Genomic DNA, 23252 nt, shown 5'->3' with positions numbered 1-23252 from the left:
ATATGTCAGAACTTACATACCAATAAATCAAGCAAAATATATCTCTATACAGGCAAATGTGTTAGACTGCATTACAGTGTACACTGACAGTTGTTTGTTTAGAGTTATGTAATTTGATTTTAAGCAGAAACATTTTGAAAGCAGAAAAAAGTTGTGCAATTGCAGATTTGCACACCCAGACATTTGGTTGATATAGATATACACACAATGTCATGCTATTTTTATTTTTTTAACTCATTTATTTTAGTTGATTTTTTTTTTGCCAGGTCTCATACTGGGTTCACTGGATCAACTGATCCATGACCGCTTGGTCCAGGGACCACACTTGGTCATAGCAAGAAAATGCACACTAGATTGACGTATCATTTTTTGCCAGGTCTCATACTGGGTTCACTGGATCAACTGATCCATGACCGCTTGGTCCAGTGACCACACTTTGTCATAGCGAGAAAATGCACACTAGATTGACATATCATTTGTGTTTTCCTCATGGCTAATTGTTCTTGGCAGTGAGTATGAAACCCCTGCTTAGAACCAATAACCTTTTACAAACATGTCCAGAATTTTGGTCCATGTCTCCTTTCCCAAACCCACAGGCTTCTGTAGCATCTCGTTCCCAAGGCTATAGTGCTAACGCTGGCTTTCTACGTTTTCTGTGTGAAAGGGTAATTGCCGGGATTTTGCAGGCTTTCAAAGCCAGTGTGAATGGGGATGCAAAAGGAAAAAAGCATGAAAACGTTGCCTGCATTTTGCTTTGTTTCTTTATCATCGACAATGCAGTATATATTGTTTCAGGTTAAGAACACAGAACAGATGCATTGCATACAGGGTTTCTAGCCAAGGATGATTTGCAACCCCTGTCTTGCTGGCATTTCAGTGTGAATGTGGTTATGTATAGCCTGCTATTGCCTAGGTGATTTATGCTATTTTGTATTCACTGGAACTCAAATACAAAGTTATCTTTACAATTTGATTTAGCGTAGACCGGTGGTCTAGTTGAGTGTGGTTTGTAAAAGTGAAGTGTTTAAACTGGATTGCATAAACTAGGTAGCTAGATTGTCTAATACAATTTGTATTTCACGATGACCAGAAAACATTGCCATAAGGATGCTAATTTGATGTGAGCTGCAAAGCAAATTACTTCACATGATTATTGAATGAAAATGTAATTAATAATTGAATAAAAATTGAACAAGAAAAATCTCTGGTCGGTCAGGATACGAGACACCCATATTGCATAAGCAAGCATTCATTTTTTTTTTTTTTTTTTTTTGTACCTTTATACGCCTACTTAACATAACATTTCTTGCATTGCCTAATCTTTATTAATGTTTATATAACAAATTTTAAGTTGTTGTATTAGCAAAGTATTTTAAAATAAAGTTCAGAAGTTTTTGCAATGTGACAATTCCTGATATTGCATTATTTTGCATTTAAGTTAGTCTCATTTTGAATGGGTGGCGTGGCAGTGCATAAAAGTATAAAACATAATACATCTCTATAAAACAATGTGATAATTATCCAACCAGAAATAATGCAGCAGCTTAAATGGTGTAGAGTGAAAAAACTATAGGAGGAAAACTATGACATATTAGGGGGTGGGGTCTGTGCAAAAGACAAGTTGTTTTATTTGTGCTGTCAAGGCTGCCGTCGTCTGCTGTACAGCTACTGAAAATAAGACAGAACCCTGCATACAAACCTAAGGAAATCTAAGTAATTTATATAAAAGAAATGTACCCATTGCACAAATGGCCAGATATTTATGGGGCTTGGTGGGCAAGTTTGCTAGAAGATCCTTGGATCAACATTCACCAGTGACTGGCAGTGGCTTCTTAGGCACCTTGGGATTTTTATTGTTAGCTGTTCTTTTTGCCTTAAATCCTCCTATTGATGTAGTTAGGTCAGAGATGGGCAAATATAGTCCTCAAGAGTTTTTCGGTTTTCCTTTCACTTTCACTTCCTTACAAAGTGTGTAAATGACAGGTGATTTGACATTTTCCAAATATTTAGCTCAATTAAGAAATTAAACTAAATCTTGGTTGCATTTAAGTCAATTAAATGGATGTTCCAATGGTGCCAACTCCTGCCCTAAGCAAACTGAAATGTTAAAAGCTTAAGTTTTTCAACCAAGTCAAAAATATATAATTTCATATAGAAATTATTTTCATTTATGGGAATACAATATACAGTTCTCTTATCCCAAATGAAAACTTTCCACTACTGTCAATTCATTTTGTTTGGAAAAAATAAAATAAAATTGAATCCAAGTTATAATTTGAGATTAGCAGGTAAATCAAAATGTGTATTTGTTCTAGACCTCAGTACACTAATTTCAGTGTGGTCTTGGCATACTAGATGCAGAAGAATGAGTGTGGCAATCTATTACCAAATTCACATCTCTTATGCACCTTCTGATCAATAAAATACTGCTAATTTCCATATGTGAAATGCTGGCAAGGCACACAGTGGCAGCCAGGGTTATTTGTTATTACAATATTGTACAAACAAAAAAATATGTATAAAATGTATTTGTCCTTATAATTATTCACTACAAGGCAAAATGTATGCATAATTGTACTAGCCTTGCCAACGCAAGCGGTTTAATTTACAACATGGTAAAAAAATGTAATACTTACTGTGCTACTCCTGTATTGTTGCCTTTGATTACCACAGTCCCATTACCGTAAGGAGTATTGATGGAGATTAGCAACAATCAGCATCAATTTACTGTAATCAGCCCATGGTGTAGCTCTGATAAAGCACTACCATTTCAGTTTAATCAAAGGCTCTTGCATTTGCTGTCAATTTGAATTCAACCCTGACAGGTTGGAACTGATTACTATTCTCTTAGAAATAATTATATGGAGTGACCAACTGAAGGTGTCCTGTTAACTATGAGACCAAGTTATGGAATTCATGGATTAAACTACAAGATAGCAAATAGGTCATCCAGACATAGTGTTTTTTTTTTGTTTGTTTTTTTTAATGGCCTGTGTAAAGGGTACTGCCAGACCACCTACAAATAAGTATGCTCTCCAATTTCAGGTATTGATTCTTGCTGATAAAGACAGACAGATTTGGGTGGTGTGATGACATGTCATAATGTGTGATCTGGTATGGATTACAGAGGGGGAGATATTTATATCAGTGTTAATAAGACTGCTGCTGCAGCCTCTTTTTACTTATATCAGATAGCCTATATGTTTTACCTTTAAAAGTACTCCCAGTTAAGTGTAGTGACCAGCATTACACATCAAGGTAAAATATATTAGTGGGATCAACTCTCTTTATATGCAAGTACTTACATCAGAATGCCAATGTAAAATAAATCTCTATATTTTGTTTGCAACAAACCTTAGCCATACCAGTGAAATCTTGGAAACTTCTCTTTTAGTTCATTTGTTTTTGAAATTCAACCGAAATGCCAAATAATTTGAAGTAGCCTAATATTAAAATAAGATTAACTTTTTTTAACAAAAGTTGGGGTAAACTACAGTTAAACTTGCCTTAAATTGCCAGTCTTTCTGTTTGTTTAGCAGTTTTCGTTTGGTTTTTAATGAAATCCAGTACAACTGCAATAGTACACAGGTGCATGGACGTTGTCAATATTACCATCACTAAACTGTCCCATTAAAATGTCATTCTCAAGCTGAAACTATGTTGCCCGTTACCACAGCAAACAAAAACACGACACAATGTCATCATCGTGCCCATGCAGAACTGTAAAGAAAATGTGTTTCAAATGAGAGCACTAAGGATTATGAAATTGTCCCACTGCTAACTGCCTACAATACCGATCTTTGTAAGCGTTTCACCTCAATCAGTCATTGATAACATGAAGTGAAAGCAAGAAGCGAAACGTATCCAACCATTTTCCACCCACTCCCCCCTCGTTTTCAAAATACAGAGTTTACTTATTTAATTGTATTATTAATTAATATGGTATAATCTTCTTCCGGCCCTGGCAAAACGGCGCTTGGCTTAATTAACACCGTGTAGCCACAACGGCGGTCACCATATGAACCCGAGCACTGAATATCTTCCCATGAACTATACAGACTGGGATACCGAAACCCGAAGAGTTTCTAAAAATCCACATAGATGAATATATTTTATTGTGTTTTATTGTATTTTATTTCTTGTTCTTACCTCGTAATGCTTCATCCCTGCAGTTTGAACTCTTCTTACAAAGAATAACCTGACCTCCGCACTATCCAATCAGAGGACAGATAGGCTCAGAGTCCGCGAATCGGCAAGCGAGACCAAATGTGTTCAAGAGCCAATCCGTGCTGCGGATACTGCGGAGGGGACGCCAGTGCAGCAGCTACGGATCTGACAGCTTGAGCAAATCGGATGACAGAACACGGCCGTGGAGTGATTTGCTTTAGCTAATAAGGACGCGGAGAAAAAGGGTTTAACGTTTGTAAAGCTTGGCCAAACCCCCAAGGTCTTTGAGTTGATATAGTTAGGAATGCTTGTTAGGCAGATTACTGTTTTAAATGAATAGTTAATGAAATTACTGTTACGATACTATTACTAATTAAAAAAAAAAAAAAAACCTTACACAGCTCTATTGCATTCTATTAAACTCTATTAAACTGGCTAGTACAAGAGCCAGTTTAAATGAAAACATTATTTCACATTTTTTCGATGTAGCTCTGAATGGAGTATTATCAATGCTTTTGAGTGAAAGTCTCTGATTAAAATCGTACAATAACTGTATTATTATCATCATCGTGAACCATTTTTATTACATTTCTTAGCAGATGCCCTTTTCCAGGTCGACTACAATACAGATCACCAATTATACAACTGGGTCACATCAAGGGGGAAGGGTACAGCAGCAGTGTCCCACATCTGGGCCCGTCGTTAGGGGCCAGTGGGGCCGGGCCCAACTTAGAAAAAAGTAAAAATAAATAAATAAAACAAAATGCTTTTACATTGCAAACTTTATAAACCGAATATTATTGTAGGTTTCGTGGATAATAATGCACAGTTCACTATGGCACTAATAACAGGATGTAAACAGACCAGTAACGTCACATGTATGGCAAGCCATCAAGGTCATACCGTAGTGTATGCTGACTGTGAACTCATCTATAGTGGCTCTCAAAAGTTCCCCCCCCCCCTTGGACTTTTCCACATTTCATTGTGTTACAACATGAAATCAGAATGGATTTAATGAGGAGTTTTTGCCTCTAAATGAATTACTGCTAATGTTTTCATCATGGTATAATTATAATTATTTTATTTTAATTATTTAATTAATGTTGTACCACGATCCACATTTCCCAATTACTGCTTCCTTTCATTACCCTTTCGTAACCTTAATTTTTCGATATATTCATTTTTTGTCAAAGAGTATATCGATAATAAAACAATTGTTGTCAATATATGCTTATACAGTGAGGGGAAAAAAGTATTTGATCCCCTGCTGATTTTGTACATTTGCCCACTGACAAAGAAATTTTAATTTTATAATTTTAATGGTAGTTGTATTTTAACAGTGAAAGACAGAATAACAACAACAAAAATCACATTTCAAAAAAGTTATACATTGATTTGCATGTTAATGAGGGAAATAAGTATTTGACCCCTTCGACTTAGTACTTGGTGGCAAAATCCTTGTTGGCAATCACAGAGGTCAGACGTTTCTTGTAGTTGGCCACCAGGTTTGCATACATCTCAGGAGGGATTTTGTCCCACCTCCTCTTTGCAGATCCTCTCCAAGTCATTAAGGTTTCAAGGCTGACGTTTGGCAACTCGAACCTTCAGCTCCCTCCACAGATTTGCTATGGGATTAAGGTCTGGAGACTGGCTAGGCCACTCCAGGACCTTAATGTGCTTCTTCTTGAGCCACTCCTCCATGTTTGACGGTGGGGATGGTGTTCTTGGGGTCATTCCTCCTCCTCCAAACATAGCCAGTTGAGTTGATGCCAAAGAGCTCGATTTTGGTCTCATCTGACCACAACACTTTCACCCAGTTCTCCTCTGAATCATTCAGATGTTCATTGGCAAACTTCAGACGGGTCTGTACGTGTTACCATGTGGTTTCTAATTTTGCCTGGGATGAGTTTTATAAACTGCTCTGTGTTAATACATATACAAAACAAAACAAAAAACATACCATAAAACATATGGAACTTTGGTTGGAACTCTCTGAAGAGAAATGTACAGTTAATTTAAAGTTTTTCTGTATGAACAGAATCAGGAAGGCTGTGATGCAGGGGAGGAATGGTTAGCTGGGCTGTGAATCAAAATCAGTTTTTTAGAATTCTGGACAGACTCATGAACACATGGCCAAAAGAGATTCCTGGGAAGGCAGTAAATCACTGAGAAGGGCATCCTTGGAGCTGTGCTGGAGGGGGTTTATGTTACACTGCCCCTCTGTTAGTCATTGTGTCCCTGTGCTGTAACACACAGATTGCCAAAGCAAAGGCTTCTTCTTAATATTTCACACCAATGTAACACTATAAAGCGGTCTTGGCACTGTTGGCTAGTTTGTTACCACATCTTCAAATAGTCTGGTAATGCAAGAATCAGCTGCTACATGCATTTTTAAAATGTGTTTATTTAGTTTGTTTGTTTATTTTCAATCTGTAAAGCGCTTTGTGGCTACCTAGCGAAGGTACACTATTAACTGTCCAGTTCAAGAAGGATTCAGATCCCCACTTGCATGGTGTCTGCTACTTTTAGCAGTTGATCGCAATTCCAGTGAGATTTAAGATTTACTTATTCTTGAAACCTGTTACATGTTTTACTGTAGTTTATATATATATATATTTAAACTCTTGATTTTATCTGGGTTAATAATATGTTTTTATAATTATGTTCTCCATAACCTCCTGTAATGTGGTTTCTTACCTTTTTCACATTTTGTTGCATTTGTTCTATATGATCAGTTTTCTGGCTTTTATACCAGAATTATACACAGTTGCACAGCCAAGGGGTGGCCAGGGGGGGCCATGGCCACCCTGATACAATCACTGCCCCCCCCCCACTGGCCCCCCCTCACGAGTCGCATATGAATAATATGCTTCTGAGAATGCATAATATGCTTCTATCTGATATTTTGCATTAGGTACTATTCAGTTAAATCAATAATGTATATTTTTCATAATAGTTAATGTGAAAGAAAATAACAAATGCATAGCCAGCCAGCCGCTTTTGACCATCCGTCACTGCGTCACACTCCAACCCCTGTCAGGTATTAGTCTATGCACATCAGATAATTAGTAACATTAACTGTAAAATAAGAAACCAAAGTATATCAGTATGTGATTCCTTAACTCTCATATTGACTGTTTTCAACTAGACTATATACTACAACAGCATAATAGAATTCCTGAAATTCAGTTATGGCTTTTGGTTTTGGTGTGCCACCCCAAGATTTTCAGTGGCCCCATCTGGCCACCCCTATGAAACAAATCTGGGGGCGCCACTGATTATACACTGACTGAAGCAAATAAATTGGTGTGTTGTCAAAATATTCAAAATAAACCACAAGAAACTTGACCACATACTATCAGAGTCTTACGTTCAGAATTATTAACAAAAGTATTTTTAAGTGTCTGTCCTCTTAATTGTTTATTTACTGTTTAGATAATTTGTCATGTCATCATTGTCAACAGAAATTGCTTTGAAAAAGCAAAATGGCAAAAACTGTGAAGGTGAAGCATATTGGTATTTAAGAAATTCCAGTTCAAGGAAAAGGAGGGAACATCTAGATTCTACTAGATTCCTAGATTCTGCTTAGATTGTTGAGCCTTACCTGTGCACGTGCCTGGCCATTGTGACATTTAATCCTTAACCAGATGTTAATTAGTATGCATTTTTATTTCAAGAATACAATTGTTGATATCAAGAATACAATTGCTGATATCAAGAATACAATTACTGATTTCAGAAATACAATTCTTTCTATCAAGAACTGTATTCTTGATACCAGCAATTATGGATTAAATGTCACAATGGCCTGCCAAAAGGCTGCAGGAATGAGGTTCTTCCTGTTGGGTATCACTGCTGTGTAGAGCCGAATGCAGTCTACCCAAGCTATATCAAATGCTGCGCATGTGTACTTTTCACTCTTTTCAGAATGTCCTCGCAGTTCTGATTATGTATGCTTCAGAAGGTTCGTCTCATATATATGTAGTATCCAGTGCAATTGCCAAACAATCACTGCGCTGTCAGACCCCATAACACATGAATCCTGATGTACTTGAACCAGTTTAATTTAATGAACCTTCGTACTTGTACAGTAATGCAATTGTATCGTGTACCTAGATTGAAGGTAATAATTGCTCTGTACTTGTTGGAATTATATTGAGCAGTTTCGTATTATTGTATTATGTCTGTGAGCAAACTCTCAAGAAGTGTGTGATAAGTGGGTGGTGTTAGTATTGAGAGAGGCGTGATCGGACGGTTCTAGTTTTAAGGCATTGAAGGAGAAGGCGTGGTTTCCAGAAAGCATCACGATGACATAAGCAGCAGTGGGCGTGACTGCACGGTTGTATGAGGAAGTGATGCAGATGGAAGGTTCTTGATGGCAGTAGAGCATTCTGGAACTTTCTGTTGTGTTATAAAAAAGAAAGCTAACGGATATAGCGCCCAGGAGGTCGAGAAGCTCTCTGTTGTGGATGCTCAGGATCTCCGAATAATAATACGGCTATTATATCGTTTACGGTCGTTGCAAACAGCTGTTTCTATTTAAAAATCAGGTACTTTGGAAGTTTAAAACTCGAGGAAAAAAACCAGAAGTGACTGCTTTTGTGAATAATAAGAAACATAGATTTGCTTCTATAGATACTTAAACTGTTTTTTTTTTTTTTTTTTTTTTGTACGACACCAACTGTGGGCATATGCCTGAATGAAGACGTGTCTTTTTTCTGGTTTAAATTCGTAGCTGTCCATAGTGCTTTGTTGTAATGGGTAAAGATTACTACAAGGTGTTGGGTATACAGAAAGGGGCATCCGACGACGAGATCAAGAAGGCTTACCGCAAACAGGCTTTGCGATACCACCCAGACAAGAACAAGTCTCCAGATGCGGAGGAGAAATTCAAAGAGATTGCAGAGGCCTACGATGTTTTAAGTGACCCCAAGAAGAAAGACGTCTATGATAAATTCGGAGAGGAAGGTAAAGTAAACGTTTTTATTAAAAGAAACAAGAAATGCACTGTCCTTTTACTGTACTGTTGCGTAGTAAAAAGATTGAGTACAAAATTCCCGTGCAACTAGTGTGTATAACTTATTTTAAGGCATTGCATTTGCTGTTGTTTGAATATCTTCAGAGAACGCTGATCATGTTTGCTGCAAAGAAAGCACTCGACTTGTTCGTTTCTAGTAAGTTCTGGGTGTGAGCTCCACAGCTGCAGTAACAAACTCATCGACTTTTGGAAAGCATGGACATTGTCTACATTGGTAATGGAATTAGTGCTCTAATCTACATATGCTTGTCGATAATCTTTTTTTTTTTTTTTTAAATCGTTTTTTTTATAGGGAGGTTGACCAAACCACTTTGGAATTAACCTATTGACTCCAGGGCAGCACTTGTTTTTCTCTGCACAAACTCTGAACAGCTCTAGACACGCATCCACTTTCTCATTTACTAAAGTTTGCACCGCTTTAGATTATTTGTAACAAATTAATGTAAGGGAAAACATTTTGTGTGTTCTTGAATCAATCTGACAACTATTAGACGGGTTTGCTTGAAAACATCGTACTCTTGAGAGTGTAAAACAGACTGGAAGTCATTAACAGAAATGAGGGCTATGGGAATTCCAGCAGGTTGAGGTCAGTTTCAGTTCCAATTCCCTTTTTTTGGACTCGTTCGAAATTCCAATTATTCTTGCAGTTGCCATAATAGGCTTCAAATAGAATTGATTCAAACAGAATTGGAAAACTGGAATTGAACCCAACCCTGAATTCCCCATTATTTCCCCATGTAAGTATACAATTAAAATGCATCAAAGATTGTCTTCCTTATATTTTTTCTGTGATAGACAGTTGTGATTTTCACTATCATCTTGGTGAATTAAATGTCTGTTGAAAGACATACAGTCCCGCCATTAAACTGTGTGTGGCTGTGGTATTTTAAAGGATAATACAAATTAACAAATCAAACATGATGGGGACACTTAAAGTTACAGAAGGCAGTTTCATATAAAATCTATCTGAAATAGCTAAATATTTTAAGAGCAGAGAGAGTTCAAAGAAGCGCTCTCTATTTGGAGAGCTATTTTGCTTCCTTGAAGAAGGGAGAAACATTTTGATAGCCTAAAAGAAACTTGCTACTAATGATACCTTTCAGTCATGTCACTGACAGGTTACAAGTTGTTGTTTAAAAGCTTATGATTAACAAAATTTGAAAGACAGGCCCTAAGATTATGACAATATTTACAGCATTTTATTTCTGGCATTCTCCACAGGGTGAAAGGTTGGGCATAAGTTGAGCATAGAGCGGTCAAGGTCACTGTTTACTTCAGGATGAAGTTTTCCACAGCTCTTCCTAGTTTAATTATTATTCTGTTTGTTATTTTTCTTGGCAGACACCCTTATCCAGAGCAACTTTGAATTGTTAAATATGACATTATTTTTTTACATACAATTACCCATCTACAGCTGTTTTGTTTTTACTACAGCAATCAAGGTAAAGTTTCCAGCTCAAGGATACTGGACCCACTAGAGTCTAGAGCCTGAACCAATATGCCACAGATAGAATTGTCACCTTTTTAGAATCAGTTATTTAGGCATTAATGTTGTTAAATGCATGTTTTATTAAGCTGCACTTATAATGAATACATGCAGTTCATGTTTAATTTGTGAATACATTGAGTTTAAATTTAGTTTATGGTGCCAATACATTAGTATTTAATGTTTACACAAGAAATCTGTCTACTTGGTTGGGAGTGTTTGTGAGCCAGCTGTAGCGCAGGGAATGGAAAAGGTTGCTCTCGCATGCTGATTGGCTGAGTGCACAGGGCTTTCCCCGAGTTCTTGCTGGAAGTTTCTGCTAAACTTGTCTGTGGATGTTCGAGGCTTATTGTTAGCCTGTAACAGGATTATGTAAGGTTTGTTCGCAACAGGGTTTCAGTTTCACTTCAGCACGTGGAATAGCCACTGCCAATTTACAAGCTGCCCTAGCCTTAACAAAACCAAACAACTTTAAAGTGCTGCATTTCCACTTTTTAAAAAGTTGATGGTGCTCCATTTAAAAACAAACAAACAAACAAAAAAAATTGTACAAAGCTTCATGTTGAGTTTAATTTCTGATGCTGTTTATAAAGAGTTTATGGAAGGAAGTTATTAGCCATTAATCATGAATGATTGATTTAATGTTTAATTACTTTAAATGTACATGGGTCTATAAAGTTAGGCTACATAGTACAAAGGTTATTTTGTGCTCTACAGATAATTAAAATACAAAACAGGATATAGCAGCTTTAGCAAATAAGGTGTTGGATTAATATAAACCTGGAATATTATGATCACTTTAGCATAATAGTCCAGTATTACAGTTTTGGAGCTACTTTAGAAAATATTTTTTCGGAGGGTTGATATTGAGACGGTATCAGTGACATTTTGCACTGGCTTTGTGCAATGGGAATTTTCCCTGGTATAACATTTACAGGTGCTTAATGCCTTAAGATGAGGCCTTCTGACCCATATAGCAATCTGGTAACTTTTTAATTTTATTTTTCTCTCTCCAGGACTGAAGGGAAGTTCAGGAGGTAGTGGACCAAATGGCACCAGCTTCAATTACACATTCCACGGGGACCCCCATGCCATGTTTGCAGAGTTCTTTGGGGGTCACAACCCCTTCGACTCATTCTTTACTCGCAACGGGGGAGATGAGGACATGGACATTGATGACCCTTTTGCTGGGTTTGGTATGGGAGGAATGGGGGGCATGGGAGGGTTCCAAAGAAGCTTCACACGCATGGGGGGGCGTAACATGCGTGAAGGTATAGTGAAGAAGCAGGATCCGCCTGTTGTGCACGAATTGAAGGTGTCCCTGGAGGAGATTTTTGCGGGCTGCACCAAGAAGATGAAAATCTCCCACAGGAGGCTGAATCCAGATGGCCGCACCACACGCACTGAGGACAAGATCCTGACCATTGAGATCAAACGTGGCTGGAAGGAAGGCACCAAGATCACATTCCCCAAGGAGGGTGATGAAACGCCAACCAACATCCCAGCGGACATTGTTTTTGTGGTGAAAGACAAGGCACATCACTTGTTCAAGAGGGAAGGATCAGACATCACCTACCCAGCCAAAGTCACACTCCGGGAGGTAGGTTAAGTATACATAGGTGTTGGCTTTTTTCTGACATGTCTCTTCCCATTTTTTTTATTTTTTTTTATCCTTCATTTGTTTTAATTTACAGTACAAATCAATACATTTTGTCATATGTTAGTCCTTGAGAGCTGCAGATTTCCTATTTTCACTGGTTTTGTCTTGCATCATCATTTCAGTGCACTCAATTCAAAGTAATCTGTAAACCATTTGAAACCAGTCATGTTTTTGCATATATCCTGTTAATGGTTTTTGATTTTTATCAATTGTTTTATTAATTAAAAAGAGACACATCTCTTAATTCCTTCTTCCTCGTCTTATCCAGGCTCTATGTGGTTGCACTGTAAACGCTCCCACACTGGAAGGCAAGACCATCCCTGTTTCCTTCAAAGACATTATCAAGCCAGGAATGAAGCGGCGCATCTCGGGGGAGGGATTGCCACTCCCCAAATGTCCAGAAAAGCGCGGGGATCTGGTCCTTGAGTTTGAGGTGAAATTCCCAGATCGAATACCCCAGAGCTCTAGGGAAGTTTTGAGTCAGGTGCTCCCTGCATAAAGCCTTCACAGAGGACGCTGCAAGTTGAAAGACTGTCAAAGAGTGCTGCTTAACACCACTTATGGCCAAATCTGCACTTTCATTCATCAGGACAGAAGTAAAACATCTTTTTCAGTTTTTATTTTTTTTATTTTTAAATTTCCATTCATAATGCAACCACCACATCAAGCATCCCATCATTAAAATCTGTAAAGAACTTAAAGAAAATAACTTTGGATTGTTTCCTGAGAGCCATCTTGATACTGCATGGTTTTGATATCAGATTACCTTCATAGCTGTTGATTCTCACAATTACTCTTAAATGTTAATAACTCTTAAGGTACTTGGTCCGTTTCACACTGGTTTAAGAATTTCAATCTTTTTACATCATGCAGTCTATTTACAAGGTGACATCAAGTTGTGAACAATAAACGCTACTTATTCACTTCTTAAAGATCGACCATCTCAGACTTCCATGCTGCTCAACCACGAAGCATAGATATTTTAATAACAGTTTTTTTTTATAGCTATAGTGATGGGATGTAGGACGTTATGGACTTGGAAAGACTCCTTCTTCTTGGAGGAAGGAAACGTAGCATCCTTCTTAGAAAAAGTGGGTTGGGGGATTACAAGTTTTGGGTCAGGTATGTTGGGGCAGGTTTATCTGAATTCTGAATTTCAGCCTGTAATGTACCCCTTACTGTTTTTTATTTTATTAGTATTTTCTAATATAAGTGAGCAAGACCCTTGTGATGGATTGCCTGTCTTTTGTCCACAGATTCAAACAATGTTCCATGAACTGGCATTTTTTTTTTTTTTATTACCGGTTATAGAACTTGGCAAGGAAAGCTTTGTTATTATACAGACCGAATGATTAAAGCTCTAGAAAAGCTCCTTAAGGAGAACATTCCCAGGTTGTTTTTGCTTAGTTTAAATTAATGAGTTCATCCAGTTGCTGCTTTCCTCCAGCAATGGACTTGGGCTACTGGTGTTAAATATGGAAACTGTTTTGTTTTTTAAATCTTTTAAATGTGTATTTCTTTGTTTGTGTGACAAGATGAGTGACAGGCATCTATATGAAAGCTAAAGTATGCCTTAATATAGCTTTAAAATGTATTTATATAATTGATAGTGCTTCTTACCATCTTAAAAGAAGGTAGAAGTCCTAAGCACTTATGCAAAACTGAATGAAAAATACAGTTGAGAGGCCAGATTTCAACAGTATTGTTTTGGAAAACTAAAGGACTTTATTTCATGGATTGTTTACTCCACTGTGTGTGGTCTATTAAAAAAGCTCAGACACTATTTCAAATTATTTACAGATACTGACACAGGATCTTGTACATCTTGAGACCTGTATATACACTTCTATTTTTATTAAATTCAGTTTCATTCAGCATTGCTTTGAATGTTCAGCAGCTGCAGTTTGGGTACCAGAGTAACCTGGATAGTCCAAAGCAGATGTGAAAAGATAACATTCTGGTGAACTCGCTCACTGTGTATTATTGTGAGATTTTTATTTTTCCACTAAATTGCTATTTTCAACCAGAAAGGATGAATGAATGTTTTCAAAATGTAAAAAAAATCACCTTCTAGTAACCTGTTTGAGTGTGAACCTGGTAGCCAGCTGAAGAAAAACAGTGATTCTTGTACTGGAAAAAAACTAAAAACAACCTGTTGAATGGGTCTTTAAAAGACCACCTGTGTGAATGTCAGTTGAACCTGTGTGACACATGTGAATGTTTTTAAAGCAGTCACCTGGCCCTTTACTTCTCAGATTGTGGAGATGGTTTAAGATTAGTTTATTGATATGCATAGTTGTAGATTCAAGCCATTCTATTTCATTTATAAGCAAATAGGAACAGAATTAAACTGGAAATTTGAAAAGTAATATTCAGATGGAGGTTGTTAATCCCAGTTTCTCGAAGCTTGCATGGTTTTCCAGTTTATATTCTAGATTACTCTTGCCTATTTTATTATGTTGATTGTAAAGATAGACTTGGTGTAAGGTGCAGTTCCTATGAAAAATCTGCAGTGACGTTTTGTTCTATTCATTGATTTGATTTTTGTCCAGTACAAGTTGGCATATAAAAGGCAATATGACTACATATATTAGGGGGTGAGAAAAGGATCTGCACTTGAAAATGAATTGACTGTACTGCTCAAGCATGTTGATCTTGAAAGAAAATCTGTTCTTTACCCATCTGAGAATTATGTGGCCAGATTTTATCCCTGGTATGGGAGGGGGGCAGAGAGAACCCATGGGTGATAATACATACTCCTTCTTCATTTACAAACCGTTAAAGACTTGAATTTCAAGGCCCTTACATTTGCATTTTGTAACCAGTGAGGTCATTGTTAGCCACAGCTTTTTGTGTAAACCTGAAAGCAAGTGGAATGATCAATTCCTTTTAGCTCAGTTTAGCATGTTGCTCCAGTGAGGTTCGATTTTCCTTTGCCGAACCAGTTACATTTTTTATATATGTATATTTTTTTGTTACATTTGTTGGAGAATTTGTTGTATGCCTGTACTTAAACCAAAATCACACCAATTCTCCATTATGGCAAGTCACATGCAAAAAGTATTTGAATTTATTTGCTTTCTTAATTTCTAAATTCCTACTGGCTCATGGGAGGAGTGTGACTCACTATCCAGTACAGTTCTGACTATCGGTCTCATAATTTTGCCATGAAACAATAACAAAGCAGAAGTATGACTATAAGGCATACCCTGAGGAGTAGTGGTTCAGATCAGTAGTTCTTAACCCTGGTCCTGAGGAACCCTTGTCTTCTGTTGTGTGTTCCAACCAACTCTCAATCTCCAAGAGTGATTTGAGTCTTGAATTGGTTATTTAAACTGCTCACCTTTAATGAGAGGAATTCTGAAACCTGGAACATTATATAGTCTACAGATGCCAAATGTCTCTTAAGATCTTAAAGTTTTATTAAAGGTCTTATGAACCAAATATTAAAAATTCAAAGGGGTTGATTAGAGATCAGGATCGCAACTGGAACAATGACAGATGATACAGGCAGCCTCAGCTCCAGGGTTGACAGCCTTATGTGTAGATAAACTGATGAACACTGAGATTAATTGTTATGGTTTTAATTGTCTTGCCTCAGCGTTGGCAGGCCATTTAAAATCAAGTAAGATTGACATGCAGTAGCACCCTGTTCATACGGTATCATTAATGCTTGATGATCAAGTGTTGATAGTATTGTTATTAAAAGCTTTTATTAATGTCCCATGAAGTATGGGGCATGCATTATTTCAGTAGTATGATCTGGGTGTGATTTTGTTTGGGGGGGCTACAGAAATGCTTGCTAAAATGAGTGAATTTGGAAAGAATTCTACACTCCTATATTCATTCCAGAAAAAGGGCATGGACTCTCTTAAAGCTTGTGAAATTAACATGTTTTCACTTAATTTGGGAGTTTCCATTTGTATTTTTAAATGTTGCACACTTAGAGAAAGTGTTTAGTATTTGTAAAAAGGGCAATGGAGATGAGGATTCCTCTACAGGAATGTGCCATTGTAATCTTGCTTATGTAAGAGTCTTTCAGAGGCAGTGAGTGCCTAGACTTTTTTTCTCATTTATCACCCTTGTTCAGAAAGCAAGAATTGCAATTTTATGTATTGTTGGTTGTAATATTTGTCCATTATGTAATGTATGTTGTATTTTGAATGACTGCTCTTTGATTTAACTGAAATAAAGCTTTTTATTGTAAAAAAAAAAAAAAAAAAAAGTGTAAAAGTCCTTTTGGGGGATGAATGTTTATGCAATCAACTGTAATCTATTTACTGCCTATATCCCTAAAGCGAGCATTATACTTCAAGTATCAGTACCGGGCAGTAGGTTACTTATGTAATCAGATGGAAGGAAACTTAACAGGTAGGAGATGCTGATGGACCACATTAGGTTACTGTACTGTAAAGGTAAGTTTATGATTTTGGGGAGATCCGAGTTCAAGTCAGTATGGAGTATCTACTCTCATGTTATTTAAATAATTGTATATACATCGATCATCCATAACATTATGACCACTGACTGGTGAATTGAATAACACTGATAATCTCGTTATCATGGCACCTGTCAGTGGGTGGGATATATTAGGCAGCAAGTGAACATTTTCTCCTCAAAGGTAATGTGTTTGAAGCAGGAAAAATGGGCAAGCGTAAGGATCTGAGTGACTTTGACAAGGGCCAAATTGTGATGGCTAGATGAGTGGGTCAGAGCATCTCCAAAACTGCAGCTCTTGTTGGGTGTTCCCGGTCTGCAGTGGTCCGTACCTATCAAAAGTGGTCCAAGGAAGGAAAAGTGGTCAACCGGCGACAGGGTAATGGGTGGCATACACGTGGGGAGCGAAGGCTGGCCCGTGTGGTCCGATCCAACAGACGAGCTACTATAGCTCAAATTGCTGAAAAAATGAATGCAGGTTCTGATAGGTGTCAGAACACAGTGCCTCGCGGTTTGTTGCGTATGGGGCTGCGTAGCCGCTGACCCCTGTCCACTGCCGAAAGTGCCTACAATGGGGACGTGAGCATCAGAACTGGACCACAGAGCAATGGAAGAAGGTGGCCTGGTCTGATGAATCGTATTTTCTTTTACATCACATGGATGGTTGGGTACGTGTGCGTGGCTTACCTGGAGAACACATGACACCAGGATGCACTATGGGAAGAAGGCAAGCCGGCGGAGGCAGTGTGATGCTTTGGGCAATGTTCTGCTGGGAAAACTTTGGTCCTGCCATTCATGTGGATGTTACTTTGACATGTACCACCTACCTAAGCATTGTTGCAGACCCTGAACACCCTTTCATGGAAACGGTATTCCCTGATGGCATTGGCCTCTTTCAGCAGGATAATGCACCCTGCCACAAAGCAAAAATGGTTCAGGAATGGTTTGAGGAACACAACAACGAGTTCAAGGTGTTGACTTGGCCACCAAATTCCGCAGATCTCAATCCAGTCGAGCATCTGTGGGATGTGCTGGACAAACAAGTCCGATCCATGGAGGCCCCACCTCGCACCTTACAGGACTTAAAGGATCTGCTGCTAACGTCTTGGTGCCAGATACCACAGCACACCTTCAAGAGGTCTAGTGGAGTCCATGCCTCGACGGGTCATGGCTGTTTTGGTGGCTAAAGGGGGACCTACCCAATATTAGGCAGGTAGTCATAATGTTATGGCTGATCGGTGTATATTATCTTGTGTTTACATGTACATATGTAAAACCCCCTATGGATTACCAGTTAACACACAACATTTCCACATCGTTGTATAACATTGTGGCAACGTAAATTACATTGCTACAAAGTTGTGGCAACGTTGTGTGTTATCTGGATTTATTCATACCACTGAATAAATGAGAACAAAATCCATTAAGAAGATCTATGGATTGGAAAATGTGTTCTACTGAAAAAATACAAAAAATGTTATACTGTAATCTTATTAGCATTGCACACAACATAGTCATAGCTGTCATAAATAATTTCCAGAAAATAGGAGGTTCAGATTTATTCACTCTTACAATTAGTACTTTTTGAATCCTCTGCTTGTGTACAGGTGCTCCTGGGTCATGTAATTGAGATTGGGCTCCTTAACCAACTCGGAGAATAAAACACAGCTGTGCTTGCTTTATTTAACCTCTCCCTCTTGTCTTTTCTGTAACAACCCTGCAGACACTTCCTCTGTAACCCTCACTCCTGCTGTGAAGCCCATTCAGAAACTGAAAACCCATAGTTTATTTTTTCATTTTTCTTATTTTCACTCCTTTGTTTTAGGTTTTGAACTAGTAGAGCTAGCACTTCTAGAATGAGGAATTTCAGGGAACATGTTTTTAAACAACTGTATTTCTGTTTCTCTTAATAAACCACAGCACTGCTATGTTCCACAACCTTTGCCTCCATGTCCTCCCTGCCGTGCATTGGCTACAATGAGCTTCACTTTTTTTTTGCCAAAAATAATGTTGATGACTATGTCCAAAATAAAACTGGACATATAATAAAACATCATCAGAAGAGGCTTCTTCCTTACAACATGGCTATGAATGCCACATTCATACAGGAAGAGTTTTGCCACTTGTCTCACAGCCCTTAGTGGCAAGATACCAGTAGCCTTAAATATCTTCATAATGGACAATACGGTGGAAAGTGGTAGATCAGGTTGTTCTGTGGATTCCAACCATCTCCAAACTTGTAGTGGTAAATGACCATTTTGCCTGCAGTCTTTGGAAAACTCTGATCTTAACCATGATGATGCATGCTACTGCTGAATGTCTTGTATGTATAACTGAAACCTCCTTTTATGCCCCAGGAAAATAGGAAACCTTCACAGGCCTGTGTATAGTTCCAGGAGTTTCCACTGAACTTCCAAAGAGCAGAATGTTGTGGAATTCTTTCTGATAGATTTAATTTAGAGGATTACATAGAGGTGTAAACAAATGTGACCCCCACATTTTTTTAATTAAGGTAATTATGACAAGATTTGAAATATTTATGAAAATATACATGTTTAGTTAAATTAGTGATACCATAAGCTTTCATTAATTTCTGATACATGTTAGGACAGCCCTATAACTCTTAATATGTCACCACAAAGTGGACAGAGAGCAGAAGACACAGCGATATTAATAGGATACTTCGCGCTCTTGTTTCTCAGATTCTGTCGGCTCTACTAAGAAGCAGCTCGGCCCACGTGACTTGCTTGCTGTCCAATGGCGTCAGTGAAATATATTTCACAATGCACCTCCCTTTTCGTAATTGCCTCTGAAAATGCTGCTGCAGCTTCTTTATTTTTTCAGCACTTACAAATCTCACAGCCACTGCAAATCTCAGCAGTTGCACTTCAGGGCCACCGTAATTTAAAGAGCAGGATGAGCTCTGTGACCCAGGCCATACCACTTACCTACTGAGGTGGGAAGCTCCCAGTGTTGGAATTTGAAGGAGTCATATGTTAATACTTAAAATAGTGAATCATTGCTTTCTTGACCAGGTCTAAATAATTGTATATGATTTGATAGTCTTCCAATAATTGTCATTCTGGATGGCAATTTTAAACTATATGCAGGAATGTGCCTTTTATCTTTTTATTTGATCAGTCTGTTAACACTTCCTTATCCTGAATGTACTGAAAACCTCATAGTATGTGGCATTTTGACCTCTAGTGCCAATCTAAAGGTATATATTACAAACATTGTGTTCAGATGTCCTTCAACTTCAACTCAATGAAAATGTTGTTATTTGCTTTCTTTATAAAGATTGTATTTTTTCCTGAAGGGCTGTATAATGCATCTATGCTAGGTCACATTCATTTATAGATCCTGAGAAGTAAAGGTATTTATTTTTATACTGGTGGATAGAGTAGGGTTGGATTATAATTTTTATTTTCAAAAAACGAAACAAATACAATTTGTTGTCCATTCTATTGTTTATTCAGTCATAGCAGTTCAAATAAAGAAATTCAATAATGTTAATAAAGTAAAAGCTTGATTGAAGTCTGTTAAAAGGAAGAATACACCTCAAGATGAATGCATTGGTCTTCAAAGGAAACTGGTTATTGGACAGTTCTCAATAAAGTTAAACATGCACAGGTTATTTATATTCATCACATGTTTTAGTGAAATTAAAGGTGTATTTTTTCCTTATGGAAACAATAGTGTTTTCTATGTGATCAAGAAATTGCAAAAGTGTTTCTCATACACAATGCTTTGACAGTATTTAATATAAACGTTCATACGCTCATCTTGTCAGTCAATAATCTTTATTAATATTTCCCCTTGTGCTTGGTAATGTTTATTTCAACAGTGGTTTTATTGTCTGTTTCCTGCTCTTTAATTCCATGCAAAAAATGTATGCAGGAAACACATTTCTATATCCATTTCCATATTTTTAAAGGGAACCTCTTGATGAAAAGAAAACAAATACTGCCCCCTTAGTTTATACCCATGTTTTGCCCTGTTAAAGCATTGGAGGTGGTTTAGTAATGTTACTAAAGAAACCTAAAGGGCCACACAACCAGTTAGAATACCAAACCAATATTGTAGCTGTGACTTTTTGGTACATATTTAAAAGTTGATTATATTGATTTTGTTATTCACAATTGTTTCATAACAAAAAAAAAATGAATACACATCATCACGTTTTTTCCACACAAAGTAAAAAAGTGGTTTTAATGAGATTTCTCATTACCATTTATCTTGAATGAGAATAAGAAAATAATAATAATAATAATAATAATAATAATAATAATAATAATAATAATAATAACTGTTTGCACTCCATCAGTGCTGTTTTGCAGGAAAACTAGAAAGATAATGTACATATCTGTCTCAAAAGTGTTGTTCTCTCTGAATATAATCATATAGCCCTAACAAACTTTAGCAAGGATTGTCAATTAGTTTAGTAGGTAACTGAAGGGAAGTCATTTTAAACCATAAATCAAGTGATAAAGTGCTAAAGATCAAATGATACTGTGCACACTTGCAGTCACCATAGAACAAGAAAGACATATCTGCAATGTAAACACTTACAAGAAGAGCAAGCTGAAAACGTCAAGGATTCAAGTTGAGATTTAAAAATAATGTATATAACTCATGTCAATGTAAATCAGTTCAATAAAAATGCCATATTCTGGAACATATTTTTTTTAAACATTGTTGAATATTTAAATCTGAATGCAGTTGCCATCCGAAAGATCAAAACCTGCATTTTCCTGTGTTGCCATATAATAATTGGTCCTTATCCTACTATTTATGATTAAATAACATAAGATAAATGCTTCAATTATATGGATGGGAGCTTGTTCCAGACACATGTACACCCTTGTGTAAAAAAGTGAGACCTGTTTTCCAGTCTTTAAAATATATTCTCATCATTTCCACGTGTCCTCTCACCTTCGCTTCTGTATTGATCATGAGATAGTTCTCTTACATTTCACTTTCAAAACCATTCATTTCAAATTGCCTCAGTGTCTCCTCCATTACAGACTAAAAAGACTGTGTTCGTTTAGCGATTAAAGTTAAAGATTAAAGCTCTCTGTAGGACATTTCTTTAAGGATTAAATTGAGCAATGTTCTTTGGACTGATTCCTGTGCACCAATGTCCTTTTTGTAAAGTTTTAAGCAAAATTGCACACTATTTTCTAAATGATGACTAATCTACCATTACCAAATGTAACAAATGCATTGCTTAATTGTAGCACAGCATCCACTGATTTCCATGCTGGACATTTTTCGTCATAGATACAAGTAACCTAGCACTGTTAGGCTAAACTTGACTTATTTCAAAATAATGTTATGAAACAGAATGCTAAACCCAAAATGATCCAAGAAAAAGAAACCAGATGAAGCACAACGCTTGGATCTTAATCTTAAGTGTCTTAATCATTTGGATGAAAATGTCTTCAAATTTGTCTCAACAGGAAATGTATACGTTGCTGCTACAGTAATGAACTCTTCCTTAGTTTAAAACAATAAATGCAATTTTAAAAAGTCAACAAAACAGTGACTTTTCCATTTCTGCCCAAAAGTATTGCAATGATGATGTAACAAGATTTTAATTACAGGAAATGTTTGCTTTGTAACATCATGGACATGATGACTATAAATTGTTGCTACCAGTTTCCTTTAAATAAGGAAAGGTTAGCCTGCCTGTAGCTTGATACAATAAATCACACGCTACTGCAGTGATACATTCCTGGCATTGCTCCCTGCTAAACCAACTCTTCATCTGCAGCCAACACTTGGCATGGTTTCCTTTCTCGGCGTGTAAAGATAAATATGGATAACTTGCAATTTGGAAAAAATACATTAACAATACAATTAATTAACTATGAAAACTAATTTCTATTCTATCAAATTGTGTTTAAACTCTGGCTAACCAAAGCTGCACTTCCTATTGCAATATGTATATACAATGTATAGTCTATATAACATAAGCATATGTTAGAAAAACTGCTGTTTAAAACTCTTGCAGCTAGTTTCACAGACCTAGCATTGACTTACACAACTCTGCCTAAAATACCATTGTTTGTTAGACGAAGACTAGGGCTCATCTGGGTCTGTAAAACCAGCCATTAATCGTGGGCGCCCAGGCAAGACTTAACACACTAGCAGTATTAAGCAAACTAGACCACGATTCTCCAAATTGATATGATCTGTGTTGCACCAGCATCGCCAGCTTTATTAAAAATAAAAATAAATCTCTATTGCAAACACTGACTGTCTGCACTATGTGAGGATCGTGGTACAGTAATAGTTACACCCATTGCATTGGGTGCCCTTTAACCCGCTCTCAGCGCATTTCTCATTCGCAGGCGGGACACTCCGGGAATCACTCGGTTGGCTGAGAGGACCGGGCCGCAGGAAATCGGTGCTGTTTCCTGCGTGTCATTGGTCACTGAAAGCGCGCAGCTGCTTCTGGT

The 23252-nt window shown here is 37.3% G+C and overlaps 2 protein-coding genes across 2 annotated transcripts in view; one reads left to right on the top strand and one right to left on the bottom strand.

Annotated features, from left to right (window-relative positions):
• Window positions 1-4252, bottom strand: part of LOC136752635 (very-long-chain enoyl-CoA reductase) — a 38719-nt gene extending 34467 nt beyond the window's left edge. The window contains exon 1 of the mRNA XM_066708124.1: window positions 4150-4252. Coding sequence (XP_066564221.1) covers window positions 4150-4164 — 15 coding nt within the window. The 5' untranslated portion in view covers window positions 4165-4252. The remainder of the gene's footprint in view (window positions 1-4149) is intronic.
• A 4285-nt stretch (window positions 4253-8537) lies between these two features.
• Window positions 8538-13434, top strand: LOC136752634 (dnaJ homolog subfamily B member 1). Its single transcript, XM_066708123.1, has 3 exons — window positions 8538-9135; window positions 11708-12291; window positions 12620-13434. The coding sequence occupies exons 1-3, from the start codon at window positions 8925-8927 to the stop codon at window positions 12848-12850; spliced, it is 1026 nt and encodes a 341-aa protein (XP_066564220.1). The 5' UTR covers window positions 8538-8924; the 3' UTR covers window positions 12851-13434.
• The last annotated feature ends 9818 nt before the right edge of the window (window positions 13435-23252 follow it).

Source organism: Amia ocellicauda, chromosome 7, assembly GCF_036373705.1.
Source record: "Amia ocellicauda isolate fAmiCal2 chromosome 7, fAmiCal2.hap1, whole genome shotgun sequence".
In the NCBI taxonomy this organism is placed as follows: domain Eukaryota; kingdom Metazoa; phylum Chordata; class Actinopteri; order Amiiformes; family Amiidae; genus Amia; species Amia ocellicauda.
This window is presented reverse-complemented; position numbering and strand designations above follow the sequence as displayed.

Excerpts from the sequence above, each read along its gene's own strand:
- LOC136752634 (XM_066708123.1), top strand. The coding sequence starts at position 8,925 with ATGGGTAAAGATTACTACAAGGTGTTGGGTATACAGAAAGGGGCATCC. Across the intron at positions 9,136-11,707 it reads TGATAAATTCGGAGAGGAAG|GACTGAAGGGAAGTTCAGGA; the intron begins GTAAAGTAAACG and ends TTCTCTCTCCAG. Across the intron at positions 12,292-12,619 it reads CCAAAGTCACACTCCGGGAG|GCTCTATGTGGTTGCACTGT; the intron begins GTAGGTTAAGTA and ends CGTCTTATCCAG.